The sequence below is a fragment of the Colletotrichum spaethianum genome (assembly GCF_022836535.1).
Source record: "Colletotrichum spaethianum MAFF 239500 DNA, contig11, whole genome shotgun sequence".
Taxonomy (NCBI): domain Eukaryota; kingdom Fungi; phylum Ascomycota; class Sordariomycetes; order Glomerellales; family Glomerellaceae; genus Colletotrichum; species Colletotrichum spaethianum.
Window position 1 is genome coordinate 263733 of NW_026054781.1, and position 16033 is coordinate 279765.

At 55.4% G+C, this 16033-nt stretch overlaps 4 protein-coding genes across 4 annotated transcripts; 2 read left to right on the plus strand and 2 right to left on the minus strand.

Moving 5' to 3' along the window:
* Positions 1-6164: 6164 nt before the first annotated feature.
* On the plus strand, positions 6165-6964 carry ColSpa_04994 (40S ribosomal protein S24; the record flags this gene model as incomplete). The annotated part of the gene is made up of 3 exons (XM_049271206.1): positions 6165-6376; positions 6479-6726; positions 6888-6964. 3 exons carry the CDS (start codon positions 6165-6167, stop codon positions 6962-6964), a joined length of 537 nt encoding a protein of 178 aa, XP_049127163.1.
* A 1720-nt stretch (positions 6965-8684) lies between these two features.
* ColSpa_04995 (serine/threonine-protein kinase ssp1) lies at positions 8685-10112 on the minus strand (the record flags this gene model as incomplete). Its single annotated transcript, XM_049271207.1, has 2 exons — positions 8685-9988; positions 10079-10112. The coding sequence occupies 2 exons, from the start codon at positions 10110-10112 to the stop codon at positions 8685-8687; spliced, it is 1338 nt and encodes a 445-aa protein (XP_049127164.1).
* Positions 10113-13150: 3038 nt separating this feature from the next.
* Positions 13151-14518, minus strand: ColSpa_04996 (actin-related protein 2; the record flags this gene model as incomplete). The annotated part of the gene is made up of 3 exons (XM_049271208.1): positions 13151-13881; positions 13960-14353; positions 14498-14518. 3 exons carry the CDS (start codon positions 14516-14518, stop codon positions 13151-13153), a joined length of 1146 nt encoding a protein of 381 aa, XP_049127165.1.
* Positions 14519-15031: 513 nt separating this feature from the next.
* On the plus strand, positions 15032-15936 carry ColSpa_04997 (uncharacterized protein; the record flags this gene model as incomplete). The annotated part of the gene is made up of 2 exons (XM_049271209.1): positions 15032-15145; positions 15256-15936. The coding sequence occupies 2 exons, from the start codon at positions 15032-15034 to the stop codon at positions 15934-15936; spliced, it is 795 nt and encodes a 264-aa protein (XP_049127166.1).
* Between the last annotated feature and the right edge of the window lie 97 nt (positions 15937-16033).

Consider the following 16033-nt stretch of genomic DNA (forward strand, 5'->3'; position numbering starts at 1 on the left):
GCTCTCTGGTCTGAATAATAAGGTATTCCGGGATCTCGACGAGCAAAATAAAATAAAAACAAGGCCAATTCAGGTACGACAATCAAAGCTTGGACGCCCCCCTCGTGGAAATGGGACATTCAATGGCGCCAATTAAACCTGCAAGCCACAGGGCGTCTACCACCGGCCGGGATGCGGTCGACAGTTGGGGGGGTGTGTGTGTGTGTGTGTGTGTGTGTGTGTGTGTGTGAGGGAGGGAGTCCCACTGCTAATCAAGAGACAACGACGGAGTACCCGCGCTGCAGAGCGGAAAACAGGGTACTGGCGGGCTCGGTAGTCAGGAGTAAAAACAAAAAACAAAATGTGCGCCCCGACCTTGGTGTGGAAAGGGGGGATGCAATGGCGCCGACCGACAACCGACTGGAGGTCTGGAAGCTTTTTTCAGAGCCCACGATGGTTTTGATGGAGCGGTTCAGGTTTGTCGTCACAAAGTCAAAGCCCGGCGTACTTTAAACCTTGCTAGGCAAGAGGTGGTGTTGATGGCGGTTGGCGGCGGGAATCCGTCCGTGATGGAGGCAACGTGAGCTATTTGGGGGATCTGTTTGGATTTGTTTGGAGAGGGGGAGAGGGAGGGAAGCCCGGTTCTGGAACAGCACAGACGTGCCTGTTTCTCTTGCTCGACGAATGATTTGTGTGCGTGGTGATGATGAGGGGAGCCCGACTCTACCTAATAATCGCTGTCGATAGCGTAAGACGGGATAGGACGGGGGAAAGGATATGAATGTCTGGGAAATGGGTGTGGAGGGGCTCACTCTCCACAACCCCTGGTTCAATTTAATAGACCCGGTCCAGGCCGGATGGGATGCTAGTGGGAAATACGAAGAAGCGCTGGCTGCGAGTTGCGTGCTCTGCTGCGTCCAAGTCGTAGTGTGTATGTAGACGCGCCCAATGGGTCAGACGGTCCAAAGTTGGATATGGTGGAGGTCGGTTCGCCAGCGGTGGTGCAATAAACCGGTTCGATGTTGCGCTATTCCAGCAGGCAAGAGCAGAGAAGGAAGGGCACAGCATGCGTCTGTTATGCAGCCCAGGATTAGAGAGCCGTCCTAGTCGGTCCACGTTGAGGGCTAGGCCTTGTTCTGTCCCGGAGCGCAGCCCACAGCGTTTGATAGCACTATCTCTGGTCCCTTTGGGCAACCCAGTTCGGGTCGAGTTGGTGTGAGAGTGATGTGATGGTGCCCCGGTACGAGAGAGTCTCCTACCCAAAGGGGCGACGTGACGACGATACGCAGGGTCGCGTCGGCGTGGCGCTGCTAGCGCGGGCTTGGAGAGATTGTGATACCGACGATGCGGTCGGGGGAGGCGATAACAAAGTTCGTTGATAAGGTGCGAGAGTCCCTGGAGGCGATATCGACCTCAGCTGGTTGCTAGTGCGTTGGCCGTGGCTGCTGCAGCAGCTGCTGCTGCTGTTGGAGGGTTCCTGGTGATGGGATACCAAAAAAGTCTCTGGCGAATGGGAACCGGCTTCCTCTGAGCGCTTGCCCGCGGGTGTTGGATGCCAGAGATGCCAGAAGATTCACGAAGCCGAAATGCTCGTAATGCTGATGCTGCTGCTGCTGCTGAGGTGTATGGCTGTGCGTCCTCGTGTTGGTGGGAACAGCCTCTGGCTCTCGTAATTGTTGACGTTGATGCGGCGGATACTGTGGCCCGTGTTCGAGTTTATGCTGGTCTTCCGAGGGATCGGGGGTGTTCCACGTTATATCACAGTGATACATAGCAATGCAAGGAAGACTGTTGATATCAGACTGTCTCGTCGGGGGAGGTCTGATGTCGTTCGACTGGTTGTATGTATGTATGTATGTATGTATGTAATAGTACGTACGTGCTGTCAACTTGTCTCAGGGATGTCTCGACGCCGATGAGGCTGGTGGCATTTTGTATTTGCATCCCTCGCAAAATGGGTGTGAGCACAAGGTGACGTACGTGCCTCAGAAAGTCCATGTGGCTCACGCCCGGTCGGGTCTCACACATCGATCACACGTTTTCTGCCTGCTTTTGCCTCGATGAGGTATTCATCAGGCATTTTTTGGAGACCATGAGCCACTCGCATAAGGACCCGCTTGACATTCGCTTTGAATAGAATCTCTCCGGCGCAGCTTTCCGAGCCGGCTCCCAGACAGAGGGTGGTCATTGCTGGAGGTAGCATTCCGACAAGGTAGTATCCTGCTTTCTGCTCCTCCGACGAAAACGCACATTCATGTAGCGGGAGATCCCCTAGGCAGACGCCTTGATCGGCCTCTGAGCTCAAGCACTGCCCAGGGTTGAGACGAGCATGCATGGGATAGGCGAGAGGTACCCAGAATCAACGGCGAGCGGCAAAAGGTGAACCATACCGCGCGGCCGAGGGGCGATTAGACACTTTCGTTTTGACAGCTACCCCATGTGTGGGTGCGTGCATGGCTAACAGCCAAACACCTTTACGTCGAAAGCGGGTATGCAAACGGACTAACGTCCCCGAGAGAACTTGACCTTCTCTGTTCAGTTTACTGGCGCCTGCAGCTGGACCGAAGCTGGGATATGCATCGTCAAATGATCGGGCAGCATTGATTTTGCCTGGCAATCCAGACTCGGTGATCGACGGCCAGCGTACGCAACCGCAACCACGAGACCAAGAGACCGGTGTGCGTACCTTGCAGAGAAGTCTCTCGGGCCCAGCAGATGGAATGGCGACTTATGAGCGATCCCAAGGATATCTGACAAGCCGCGAGCCACACACACACACACACACACACACACACCCTCCCCAGCCATACGTGGTACATTCAACCGAACTTCTGTAGGGCCAACGCCGGCCCTCGAGCCGAGACTTTTCGATGCTCGCCCACGGCGGATGCGATGACTTCATAGCTTCGTTTCAACGGCTTGACGCTGCCCTGTTTGTCTCCGCCTTTCCGCTCCCGCGCTCCCTCCAAGTTCGTTTCCCAATAGGTATGCCAGAGAAAGTCAGAGAACGTGTCCCGAATGGCCAGACCATAGTCCCGGTGTATTGGCAACGCGCTTGTGACCCGGGAAACCCTAAACCGCCCAATCATCGAGCTCCCCAAGCCCTTTTTGCAGTTCTGGTCGATGTGCAAGGGTGAGCTCCTTCGGGTGAGCCACACGACCTCCAACGTCACTCTGACCGAACTTGGGTGGTGGTTTGCCGTGCTCCTGTCTTCTTGTTGGGATTCCAGCCACATCTCGAGAATCGAGGACATGACGTCCAGCCTCTCATCGGCGTCGTCGTCGTTCACCAAGCCCGGAGCGTCATCTCCGTTCCTGCTGCCAACGCAGCCTTACGTAAAGAAAGACCATTCCCACCCAACAAAGCTTTTGCCGTGGAATTGAGTTTATGGGGTGCAGACCGGGAAGGTTGGCCAAAAAAACAACAAAAAAGTGACCCTCGTCCTGAACGCATGCGAAGCCCTTGAACTTTCTCCGCGTCCTGAGACTGCCGGAGCGTCAGACCACACTGGCTCGACCCCGGAATGCGGGGAAGCTATGAAGTGCATGTGGCTGACAGGCAATAGCCTGATAATCGACTGGTTCGCGGAACTTTTTCCAAGTCCTGCTCGAGATGGCATGATGGTTGAAAACCTTTGGTACACACTTTCATGGTCGAAACTTCGTCAGGTGCCGTGGGCTGGTTCCTGTTCTGTATCTTCCTCCATGGTTTCCTCCATGGTCCAGAACATTCGAGCCATTCGCTGCTCGAAACGCACGTCTGCTGTTGAATCACCAGCTTCCCCTCCTTAGCGACCGAAGGTTCTCGTGTCTTGGAGGGCGTACGGCTAGTTTAGTAGAGACGCATCATCACCTTATCCGGAGCTCAGCTTGGACCCTAGCTTTTTTCAACCAGCATGCATGTCATTGCTGATCCTTACTGGGCCTCCAGACAGCCTTCGTCTTGGAATGCGACCCCAAAGTACCAGCTAAACGACCTGCTGCTTCACCTGGGAAGACAGACACGCAATTCTCTCTCATTACTCTTGGCCAACAAGTGTTGATCCGATCGTCAAAAACTTTGGCTTGCTGTCATTGTGCTGTCCACTAAGCACTGGCGTGCGAGCCAGAGATGTCCGCAAGCCTAGAATCGGTACCCGTGACGAGTCAGGTGCTCAAGGTTATCGTTACTAGGAGCTCGTCTTGTCTTTGGCTTGTACGAGTTGCATGTGCAAATACGTATAATGCCGCCCGATGTGTGTTGTCTCGGACAGTCGTATTGCGACATATGTCAAAATGTCGGTGGTTCGGCCGCGACATGACCACGTCCGAACGGTAAAGTCCGCCACCGATGATTTCATACTTCACCACATCGCGCCCGTGCTTGGCGGCGCTGATACTCGACAGATTCGAATCGGTACGCTGTCACTGTAGAATGGGCCCCTTTGCTGCTCCCTTGGAGGTATGGGGAAGTCGACGTAGTTCAGACCCATCCCGCGCTGGCGGCAACGACTGCAGAACGCCTCGAACGTCACCTCATTCCGCTGGGTTGCGGAGATCAAAACCTCAACGGCCGGGAACAGAGAAAACAGCTCGTGGAGAGTCGCGATGAGTGCTGGGATAATGCTCTGGTCGTAGGTGATGTCTGCGCCGATGACCACGTCGACCCTCTCACCGTTGTTCCACTTTTGGTCTTCGGTTCCCACCATGGCATGCCCCATCTCAGTTCCATGGGCCTGACGAGTTTGCTTTCTTGCAGGTCGTTTAGGAAGAAGCTCTCGGGAAGGTTGTTGATAACATCATCCGACCCGTCCGAGGCAACGACATGTGTGGCGGCGAGATGCTTGGCGCAGAGGACGGCCAGGTATCCGGTGCCCGCCCCCAGTTCGAGAACTCTCTTCCCCTGGATGATTTGCTGGTTTGCGCAGAGATATTGCCCCAGGTGCAATGCGGCCTCCCATGTTCGGAGGCCCGTGGTACCAGAGGCAGAGATCAGCGAGCGGGACTCAAGCAGGGTGATGTCAGGCGTATGTAAGTGCGTTTCCGAAGGGTTCTGCTCGAGACCCCCTAGATGGTAGGTGACGTATGCTTTCTGTTGGGCAGAGGATATCTCAGACGGCATAGGAGTCGCCAGAGATTCTGACAAGGCGTTCATGAGATCTTCTGAGACTTCCTGGGCACCGTTAGAGGGATGCCCGTGATGAACGGTAGAGCTTCATGCTACGGCGTCACGCGGGGAAGGCACTCACATGCTGGTCCCAATCCTCGATACCCGACTCAATGCGTGCAACAAGCTCTTTTAGAACCTTGAGACGGTACCTTGCGGGGGGACTATAACGCGGTCCCTCCTCTGAGAACAGTTTTTTATAAATGGTGTCTTGCGCTGATTGTTCTCGGATGACCCCGGCAGAAGGATAGTCGAGGGTCGGTTCCAGTTGAAGATACTGGTAGCAGAACCGCTCAACCGGGTCTGGCGTGTGAAAAGAACTCGTCATATTGTGACACGAAGTTTGGTGAACATGAGAAAATGTCGTATGTTGCCTGATTCGGTGGGATACGAAGCTTCAAGTTTGCTCTTCAAACCCCTGCAAGACACCTCGTAATGCGTATGAATTCTGGTTGAGTGGATGAAAGACAGGGTTCACCAAGGAGAGTATTTTGCGTGATATGGTATTGAATCAAAGAGACTCAGAAACCCCAGATCTAAAACCCAAATCTGAAAGACACGTTGAAATGCCGATCGACAACTTGCACTATAGTAGAAGTCTCTTCCTCAGTCAAGATGCACAAGATGCAAAGAACCAATGCTGAGTCAGGAAAAAAAGAGGCGTACCGTGCAAACACGGCGCCGTTTTGCGCCTGGGCCGCCCTCGAATTCTCGATTTTCCCGCACTGCCAATCAAGAAATGGCAAAAAGTCCATACTAGACGCAGACGCCTCCTCAGTCAGCTGACTCGGGGATGGGGACAGGTAGAGAACAGCGGTCCGTGCTCTAAGCGGCTCCACGTGATTTTGGTTTTTTGGTGCGGCGGCTGAGGCCTTAGGCACGAAATTAGGGCTTCCACCCACAGTTTGGGCGAAAACTCTCGGACCCCCATCACAACCACAATCACTCTGCGAACTTTTGACGATACCACACCTTTCCGACTCTTCTGTCCCAGCGCCAACCCATCTCGACAGACAGATCAGCCCCCCCGACCGCAAAGATGGCGGACGTCGACACCCCCGTCACCCTGCGAACTCGCAAGTTCATCCGTAACCCCTGCTTGGCCGTAAGCAGATGGTCGTGTGAGTTTGCCCCTCCAGATATCTCTGTCCCAACGAAGGAAGCGCGCACGAAGGCAACGCCGGAAGAGGAGGAAGCGGAGGAGAGGAGAAGCATCGCCCAGCCGGCATACCGAAGCACACGACATAAGCAGTTGCTCGACAGCCGCGGATGGAAGGAGAGAGGCGGACGCGCGGGGGATTGATGGAAATTTTTCATGTGTGACGGGAAATGCTGATGGTCGTTTTCGCGCAGTGACATCCTCCACCCCGGCCGCGCCAACATCTCCAAGGATGAGCTCCGCGAGAAGCTTGGCTCCCTCTACAAGGCCACCAAGGACCAGATCAACGTCTTCGGCCTCCGCACCCAGTTCGGTGGCGGCAAGACCACTGGTTTCGCCCTCGTCTACGACTCCCCCGAGGCCATGAAGAAGTTCGAGCCCCACTACAGACTTGTCCGCGTCGGCATGGCCAACAAGATCGAGAAGGCCAGCAGACAGCAGCGTACGTCGAGCCCCCATCCGATTGCTGCCGCGCATGTGTCGCGTCGCCGGGTCGGACATGTACCTGTCCGCAAGACCCAGGCGCACCCCGACACACGCCGCGGTGGCAAATTCATTCACTCACACAGAGACCTCATGGCTGACACTCCTCGCGCTCCACAGGCAAGCAGCGCAAGAACCGCCAGAAGACTCTGCGCGGAACGGCGAAGGTCAAGGGTGCCAAGAAGAAGAAGGAATAAGCGTCTCGCCTTGTTGCCTAGGGTTAAGGCACGCGAGGGATTTCCCCCGGATCATCCGCAAAACAGTGGGCGGCGTTGGTGGAACATCAAAAAAACATACGAATCAAAATGTCGTCTTTGGGCTCTCGTGTTGTTGTTCCGCTGGGGGGACGTCCCTCGTCTCTCTCTCATGGGGTTATCCATTTCGGCTGCGGCTTTGTGCATTATTCGACGAAACAATGCGGCTTTTGCATCGTCCCTGTGTCGGTCCGGCGGGTTTATGGCCGGCCGCGCAATACTAGAGTCAACGCGGCGTGAAACGGGGGAATGGGTTCATGATTCTCTCAAATATGAAATGCATCAAAAACACGTACCCCGATGGTTCCCCAGAGTCTTTTCGTCCATGACGCTTACATGTGCGGGGTGATGACCTCCAACGCATTGCAGTGACGATGGTCCAGAGCGACCGTCCCATTCCGACGAGTGTTTGCCATGTCCTGCTGCCGTTGTCAAACTGCCCTTGATTATGTTAGTGATACTAAGGCCCACAACCCTTAGTATAGCAAAATGTGAGACGTTGAGGAGTGACGGAGTTGCCATTGAAGATGCCCCTCCAAGGATGATTACCAACTGTTAGTTGTTCGCCGACACTGCTCGCCCAAGACACGGGTACAGTGCCTTGAGTGTCATCGTCCACATCGTCCCGGCTATACTCTACTAGACGCAGTCCACATTCAGCCGAGCATCTCTTGGTATGTGGTCAATGTCAAACCTGGTTAGATATCTCAAAGGTCAGGTCGCCTCACAGGCGATCCGGCGATGTCAAGTTCTGGATTACCGTGGAACAAGTGGCAGCCACAGTCTTCCAATGTCAAGTTCCACAACAAGCACGCTGCATCCACCAACATCAACCCAGTGGCCCTGGACAGTCCTACGGTGGCCAAGACTTCGAGGAGCGGCCGTCTATAGTCGTTTCCTGCCAGCAACGAGACACTACGCTCCTCGTGGCATCTTCTCCTACATCGTGACTATACGAAAGCCTGTCGTTGCCTTATTTACCCCCAAAACATAGCAAACGTCTCTGCTGACGCTCACGATTGCCTCTCTCGTCCGCCTTTGCCATACACCCGAATTCCTCGCACAAAACAACACTTGACCTTCCGAGTCCGCGTTGGACCTGGATAAGCTCCCGGTATGTCGTGCCTGCACTTTTGACTATATCCTGGGCAAAGATTTGTCGCCGTCTTCCATGCTGTTGATTCCCAACCGTTCCGATGCAGACCACTTTTATTTTTGTATTCATTTTCCATTAACGACGACGCAATGCCTCCTCCCTCGACCAACTCTAGTATATAACAATTTCCGGATCCTATCCGTGGAATAACATTATCCCAAAATGCACGTCAACGTACGGAACTTAGAGGTCCATGAGAAGTCTTTGCGCCCGGAAAGCAAGTGATCAACGCAGGTCTTACCCGAGAGGATGTCTAGTCTGATGGGACCAGGCTGATCTATCACCTCCAAACCTCCCCTTCAGGTTCAAGTCGCCAATGCTTGTTTATTCTCTACTGTACCTTGCACAATGGTATCCATGCATTACGCAGCACCGCAATATACCAACGCCATCCTTTGCCAACCCAACCCGGTCTATACGGTGATTCGATGCCCGTGAAACGCCCCGCCATGCTGCCAATTTGTATTTCCAACCTCCTTCACCATCTCAAGCCTGATATAACTAATCTCAAACCTCCCTCAACTTCTTCACCGGCCGGGCCAACGAATCATCTGGCAGTCCACTCCGCTTCGTCCCGGGCAGACTACTCGTCCGGATGTCGTTGTCGTCCTGACTCACCCTCCGGTGCGGGTACTCGTTCTTCAGTCCCTCAAAGCAGTGCGCGTTGAGTCGGTCCCCGGTCGAGAAGAACGGGTGCTGGAGCGCCTTCGCCGCCGTCAACCGCTCGACGGGGTCGTATTCCAGCAAACTCGCCAAGAGCTTATATCCCTCGGCACCCAGACTCGCCAACGGCGCCCCGTTGCTCTGCGGCGCCGACGTCGCGCTGCTCGAGGCCCCCTGTGAGATGGTGCTGTAGTACCACTTCTCGAGGTTCGAACCGCTCGGCGCGGGCGGGTGGTGGCCGTACCCGTGTCCACGATGATGCCCGTGATGTCCGTGGTGGTGCGGCGTCATGGGCGGCTGCAGGGTTGATAGCTGTGGGTATTCGGGCATGGCTGTCAGCAACGGCCACCGCTCTTTGGACGGCAGACCCATAATGTCGACAATCTTTTGCATCTGGTTCCGCTGGAAGGGCACTGTCTTCTTGCTGTCCATTTTGGCCTCCTCGCCCTTGAAGATGGGCCGCAAAGACAGTAGCTCTGCAAAGATGCAGCCGACGGCCCACATGTCGATAGCGGGTGTGTAGTGACGACTGCCAAGGATGAGTTCCGGCGCGCGGTACCATATCGTCACAACGACCTTGTCACCGCTGAAGAGGGAATGCAGGGGCTTGTCAAAGCGACGCGCGAGTCCCAGGTCACCGATCTTGACCTCGCCGGCCGAGGTGACCATGATATTGGCGGGCTTCAGATCGCGGTGCAGAACCCAGTTGGCGTGGAGGTACTGGCACCCGTTGAGGAGCTGGAACATGATGCTCTTGACCGTCTGCGGCGGAATAGGGTGCCGCGGGTTCTGCGTGTGATGGTGGATGATCTGCAGCAGGTCATGCTCGGCATACTCAAAGACCATGAAGATGCACTTGTCCTCGAGGATGATCTCAATGAGCTTGATAACGTTGGCGTGCTTCAGCTCACTGCATAGGGACATCTCGCGGATGGCGGATTGCGAGATGCCCGTGTACGAGATCTGCTCGCCCTCCTTATCGGGTTTGAACTTCTTGATGGCAAACTCGCCCGTCTGGCCTTGGCGGCCGAGGGCCTTGTAGACGCGGCCATAGGTTCCAGAGCTGATGAAGCCGACAACCTTGTACCGCTCGATGACGCGGACCTTGGGCTGGTAGTTGATATGGCCGAGGCCGCGGTCTGCCGGGTCTGTGAGAGTTGCGGTCAGCAAGGCTGGGAATGAGTGAAGTGGAGACTGGTATGAAATCGGGAGAGGATGTCAAATACAGGAGCTGTGACTATGTAGGCCGCCGTAGCTGATGCCCCTCCACATGTTTAAAAAGTGTCAAAGGTTACTTGTTGTTTTGTTTTTGAGAACAGAATGAGATATATGGAGTGGGCTGACGAGAGCAGGAGGTTTAGGGAAAACACGGTATGCACTTGCTCTACAAACGCAACATGTCTCTTTGGTTATTTGCGTTCGTCAGCAGGTAATAATAGCAGATGAAGCCGCAGAAGCGACACGCAGCTGACGATAGCCGCAAGGCAAGCAGGCAGAGCTCACCGCCGATCCAAGGGGAGATGGGCCTCGGGTCTAGGGCTGAATGAGGCACGGGCTTGGGTGTTCGCGGGGATGCTCTAAGCTTTAAACAGCAATGGCAGAGAGCAGCGGAGGCGGCGGCGGCGGCGGAACAATGCAGCCTGCTACCCGCCGTAACACACTTCACGGCACAATTCTTGCGAAGTCGCACCGAAACCCTCTTCCTCTTGGCTGAGTGGTCGTGTGAGGTGCAAGGAGCGGTGGGGAGTGGAACGAGGAGACCGCAGATGCAGGGCCCCCCAAAATATGTATCCTCCCCAAGACGGGATACCCGGCAGGATGGGATAGGAGGGGGGAGGGAGTAGGATTGGGATTGGGGGATTGCTGTTCGGATGTGTGTGCTGGGATTTGTCTTTGAGTGGGTGTGTACAAAATTGTCTTGTCGGGAAACGGGGCAAAGCGAAAATGTAGAGTGTGAGAATGACAAGCAACAGCAAGCGAGGTCGAAAGCTAGGACCGATGCCCAAGCAGCTCGCAGCTCCAAAAGAAAAGAGTATTTAGTTGAGTGCGAAACTGTGCTGTGCAGTGGCAGCGGCGCAGAGGAATCGTGTTTGGGGGTGAGAGTGAGAAGGAGAGTGTGGGTGCAGTGCGGCATAACATATGCAGGATTAGGAGAGGGAGGGGGTGCATTTGACGAGATGCGATTCGATACGCAAAGCGGATGGAACATCCGGGATGGTGGTTGTCGATCAACAAGAGGAGGAGAAAGTGTGGATAAGATTATACATAAGGGAAACGGCACCGAATAAAGGGTAACAACGCGCGGAGAAGGGCGGCGGCGGCGGCGGCGTCGGCAGGGGATGAGCAGGGACGTATATCTCACTCGTGTCTCCTTCGCTCATCAAAATTTGTCCCTTTTTGCCGCACGTTGCTAATCTCCATCACTGTGGGCATGTCGCTTGACTCTCGGTTTGCCTTTCGGAACGACACATTGACAAAAGACTCGAGTCAGGTAGGAGGGCAAAAACTGGGGGGTTTGGGGGGGGTTCCAAAGTGACGGCGGAGGGCTATGGAGCGTTTGTGAAAAGTGTATGATAACCGGACCACAAGCAAACGTCCAAACTCACCTTCAAACGCTGCCTGAACACTCCTCTTGAGATTGCCCGTCCGCACCGAGCTGGGGCCCGAGGCGACGGTTGACGGGTTGGTCAGACTCATTATCTGACGCGAGGGTTCGCTGCTGACTTTGATGTTCGTGTTGGAGTCAAATTCGAGATCCCAACTGGCCCCAGTTATTTCCTCCAAAGGCCACCCGCGTTGATTCGGAGGGTCTTCGTCAAGCCTCTTGTGCCCCCTTCTCGGCTTCGGACTCTGCTTGCTTAAGTCGGAACTGTAATGTGGTACCCGTAATTGTGGCCGCTCTTTCTTCGCCCCAGGCTTTGGTACTAAACTTCAACTGCCTTGTCCCGGGAACCAGGACGTTGCTTTCGTGTGTTCCCAGAAACTCCGCCGAAACGTGGCGAAAACGGGGCACTCAAATTCCCCAGTGGGTATTGTTCGGCGCAAATCTGAGATTGGGATAGGATAGGAAAACCGTAGCTCCGATCAGAGTCTCCAAAAAAGCCAAGGGTGGTTCGGCAAAGCAAGGGCAATGATCCAGACGCCAAAACTCAGGTCTTCTCACTCCAGGGTCCGTCAGGGTCAGCAAAAGGATAAGCGTCAGCACCAGACCAGGCAGAGCCTCGTGCGCCGCGCAAAGTGGAGGATGGCGCGACGCCCTCGTAGGGTGGCAGGGTGATGGTGTGTGTGTGCGCGTGCTTGGGAATTGTATTTCTGGAAGGTCCTGTGCCGCAGTAGACGGATGTAATGCCCGAAACCAAAGGGCCCTGCACGTCGCGAAAACGATATAGAACCCAGTAAACAACCTGTTGGCTGAGAGTCTGGCGATGCGGGAATCCCTCTGCGCAGGCGTGCGGGGGTCGCCGACCTGGTGTGAGCACCCTCTCTTTGCAGCTGCAAGGCTAGAAGATGGGAGGAAATGCGCGGGTGCCACGTAACGACTTCCGAGTCGCTGGGCAGCCTCGGCCGGGGCCTTCGGGACGCTGGCGGACGAGATTGCAAGTCCCGAAGAACCTCTCAGATGTGGGCGCGGCTGGAAATTGGTAGTACGTTTCCCAAAGGACTCGGTTGCGCAAGTAATCTGTGTGTGTCTCTCTGTCTGCAATGCGACGATCGACGTCGCGCGTTTTCAGTGTTTACTGTACGCGATAACAAGCGATGACGGGACGGAGTGCGGAGAAGCCCGGGCAGAATCCCCCAATGCGAGAGAAGCGGCCGATGAGGTGGTTCACGAGAGCGTCAAGAGTGAACGAGCGAGCGAGCGCGCCCGTCGAATGACCACTGACTGTCGAAAGCGAGTGAGAGAGGATGAAGTCCCAGATGGAGAGAGAAGAGTGAGTTGAAGTGACGTTTCACAAGGAAGCAACAGACGAGGCGGCGCGGCTTCGATTTCGTAAGGGCGTCGCTATCACTGGCTGGTAGCGGGAAGCCGCTGCCTGAGAGTACAGTGTTAAAACTTCATGCCAGCGCACCGTGTGGGCAGGCCGGCTCAAACATCACGATACCCCCTTGCTCTTATTGCCTTGCTGAATGCCCCAACGCTTGGACAACCTTATATGGAAACGCACGTGCGGGATTACCATGGCATGAAAGAACTTCATCGACTTTTTCGTTAGAAAACAAAAACGAGGCTCTAAAACGTGCCACATGCATGCTAGGTCTACCACCAAGACTAAGACGACCTCCAACCCGAGAGAGAGAGAGCAACCGCTTTATCGCGGGCCGAGCTTCTCGAGCACACGCGGTCCCTGTTCGTCCCACTCCTCCTTGGTCACCCACATGCCCTCCTTGTCGGCCATGATGTTGGCCAGCACCGCACCTCCGAGGAACACCATGTGTCTTCGGCGGGGCGGGTCTTCTATCCGGACTTTGAACTTGTTTAATCTTTCCGGGTTGCCGCCCAGAACTCGCGTCAGCCACAGCTGCTTGAGCTCCTTCTCCAAACGTGACGGGAGACCCGGGTACATGCTGCTGCCACCAGACAATACAATGGCCTTGAACAGCGACGACCTCACGTCAACGTCCGCGGCCTGGATTGTGTTGAACAGGAACTCGGCAATACCAGGCTGCTCGCAGTCCACAAGGTGAGGCTGGAACAGGCACTCGGGTGCCTCGAAACGCTCGCTGCCCACCCTGATGACGCGGCCGTCGGGTAACGTGTAGCTCTCCACCAGCACCGTCGTATCTTCGCTCAGGCGCTTGTCCAGCTCCAAGTCGTACGAGACGTAGCAGAGCTTCTCCTTGATCTGGCGGACGGTCTCGAAGTCGGCCGTTCGGTTGAGCGCGTATCCGCGGCGAAGGAGGAGTGCAATCAGGTTGCGCGTGACGTCTCGGCCTGCGACGTCCAGTCTGCGGGTGAGGTGGTTGAGGACGACCGACTCGTAGACTGGGACAATGTGGGTCACGCCGTCTCCCGAGTCGACGACGACACCAGAACTGAGACCTGGAGGTGGCCGCCAATGTCAGCTCCGTAAAGACCATTTCCAATTGGAGACCCGGAAAGCTTGCGGTCGTGACATACCTTGGGCGTAAAGGGCCAACACAGCCTGGATCGCAACGTAGACACCGCCGAATCCGTAGCGGTCAAACATGACCTCGCACATCTGCTCGCGGTTGCGCAGCGGGTTCATCGGGGGTTCGGTCAACAGGATCTTGCGGCCCCGCGGGTCGACCTTCATCTTCTCAAAGAAAGTGTAGTCCCAGAGGTGTTGCATGTCATCCCACTTCTTGACGATACCGTTCTCCATCGGATAGCTGATCTGGAGCATCGTCCGGGCGGCGGCGGCCTCGTCACCGCACATAATATCCTTGATGGTCACATCATTGTCCTCGCCCTTCTCTTCAGTTCTCAGGATCGGTCGGCCGACGATGGAAGGGTATTGGAATTCGGGGAAGTTCTGCGCTGCGTAGCCGACCTTGAGGAAACCTGTTCCTCCGTCGAGGACTGTGGATCTTGCGTCAGCCACCTCCCAAACGCAGCATCAAGCACGGGAACAGTCGTAACAACAGCACAGCTAAGCAACTGCTGATGCTGCTGGGTCAGAGGCATTGCGTCTTACCGATGGGGCCTCGGCTGCCATTGTGAAAGCAGAAGCTATAAGCTTGCGAGATGGGAGCTTCTGTCGGAAGGGGGGGATGGAGATGAGGTGTGGTTGGGGAGAGCGCCCGGGAAGCTGTTACGTCTGTGTCGTCGATAGTGGGGTTGGGTTGGGTTCGCTGCCTTCCAGTCTCCTGCTGTCCTGCAACTGGATCGTCAAGCCCAGAGGTGGCTGAGCTACGTTGCGTCACGTGATACCCCGCAGCGAGGACCTTCCCAGACCGGGTGCGGTGCGCACTGTCACTGAGCTGAGGGAAGTGCTCTCAGTCATGGAAGTTGCAGCGCGTCAGCGGACCGGGCAAAGCCCCACATTGACGGAAGAACCCCCACCTGTTGAAGGCCGCTGTTCGGCGGGACACTCGACATGGATGATGGAGCTTGAAGAACGTGGAGTACCGAATGGTAGCTTCACACTCATTTTTCACCTGAATTTGCGCGGGCTTGGTGTTAGCTAAAGTACACACTCCAGACTTTGTTTTGTTTAGAGCAGCCAGCCATGACGACCCGCGTCCTTCGACGGAATATCAAGATCCTCGTGATCAACCCCAATTCGTCAGAGGATATGACGAGGGGCATGGAGAGGGCCATACAGGCAATGCCCTTGCAGGATGTAAGCCAGGGTCAAGAATGCCATCTCATGAACAAAAAAACACAAAAAAACAAAAAAAAACAGGGAAAAATGAAAAGAAAAAAGGCATCAGAGACTGACTTCTGTGTCAGTCCCTCGAGATCCACACATACACAGCACCGTCCGAAAGCCCAGCGAGCATCAACGACGACGCTGACATCCAACTGAGCACCGAGGTTGTGGTCAGGGACCTCGTCAACAGCGGCAAGCTTGATCAATACGATGGCGTCCTCGTCGCATGCTACAGCGTTCATACGCTTGTCGAGAAGCTCTCTCGCCAGTTCCACTCGTCTCTCGCCGTCACCGGCATCTTTGAAGCAAGTATCCTCACCGCGACAGCGCTCTTGCCTCATAGCTCAACCGCCTCGTACCTCTCATCAAAATGGGGCGTCGTCACTACGGGCGAGTTCTGGGAGAAGCACCTGAGCCAAGGAGTCAAGAGTTATCTGGGCCAGAGAGAGCAGGCAGAGAACGTCAAGTTCGGCGGGGTCACGTCGACTGGCCTGACGGCCGGAGACTTCCACCACATCAGCCCGGCAGAAGTGAGGAGCAAGCTCGAGCAAGCCACCAAGAAGCTTCTCGGCAGCGGAGACGTGCGCTGCGTCGTCATGGGATGCGCTGGCATGGCGGGATTGGAGGACATCATCCGCAACTCGGCTACCGACGTTTACGGCGAGAACAAGGGCAGACAGGTCTTCATCGTCGACGGTGTCAGGGCCGGCATCTTGCAGTTGGAGCAAACGGTCAGAAGCAGACGACTGTTCCAGATTTAAGTCGTTAATTAATAATACCCATCGCTGCCGGCAGATTTCCCAACGCCAAGCGTTTTCCCGTCCAAAGAACACTAATGCAAGCAGATAATGGTCCAGA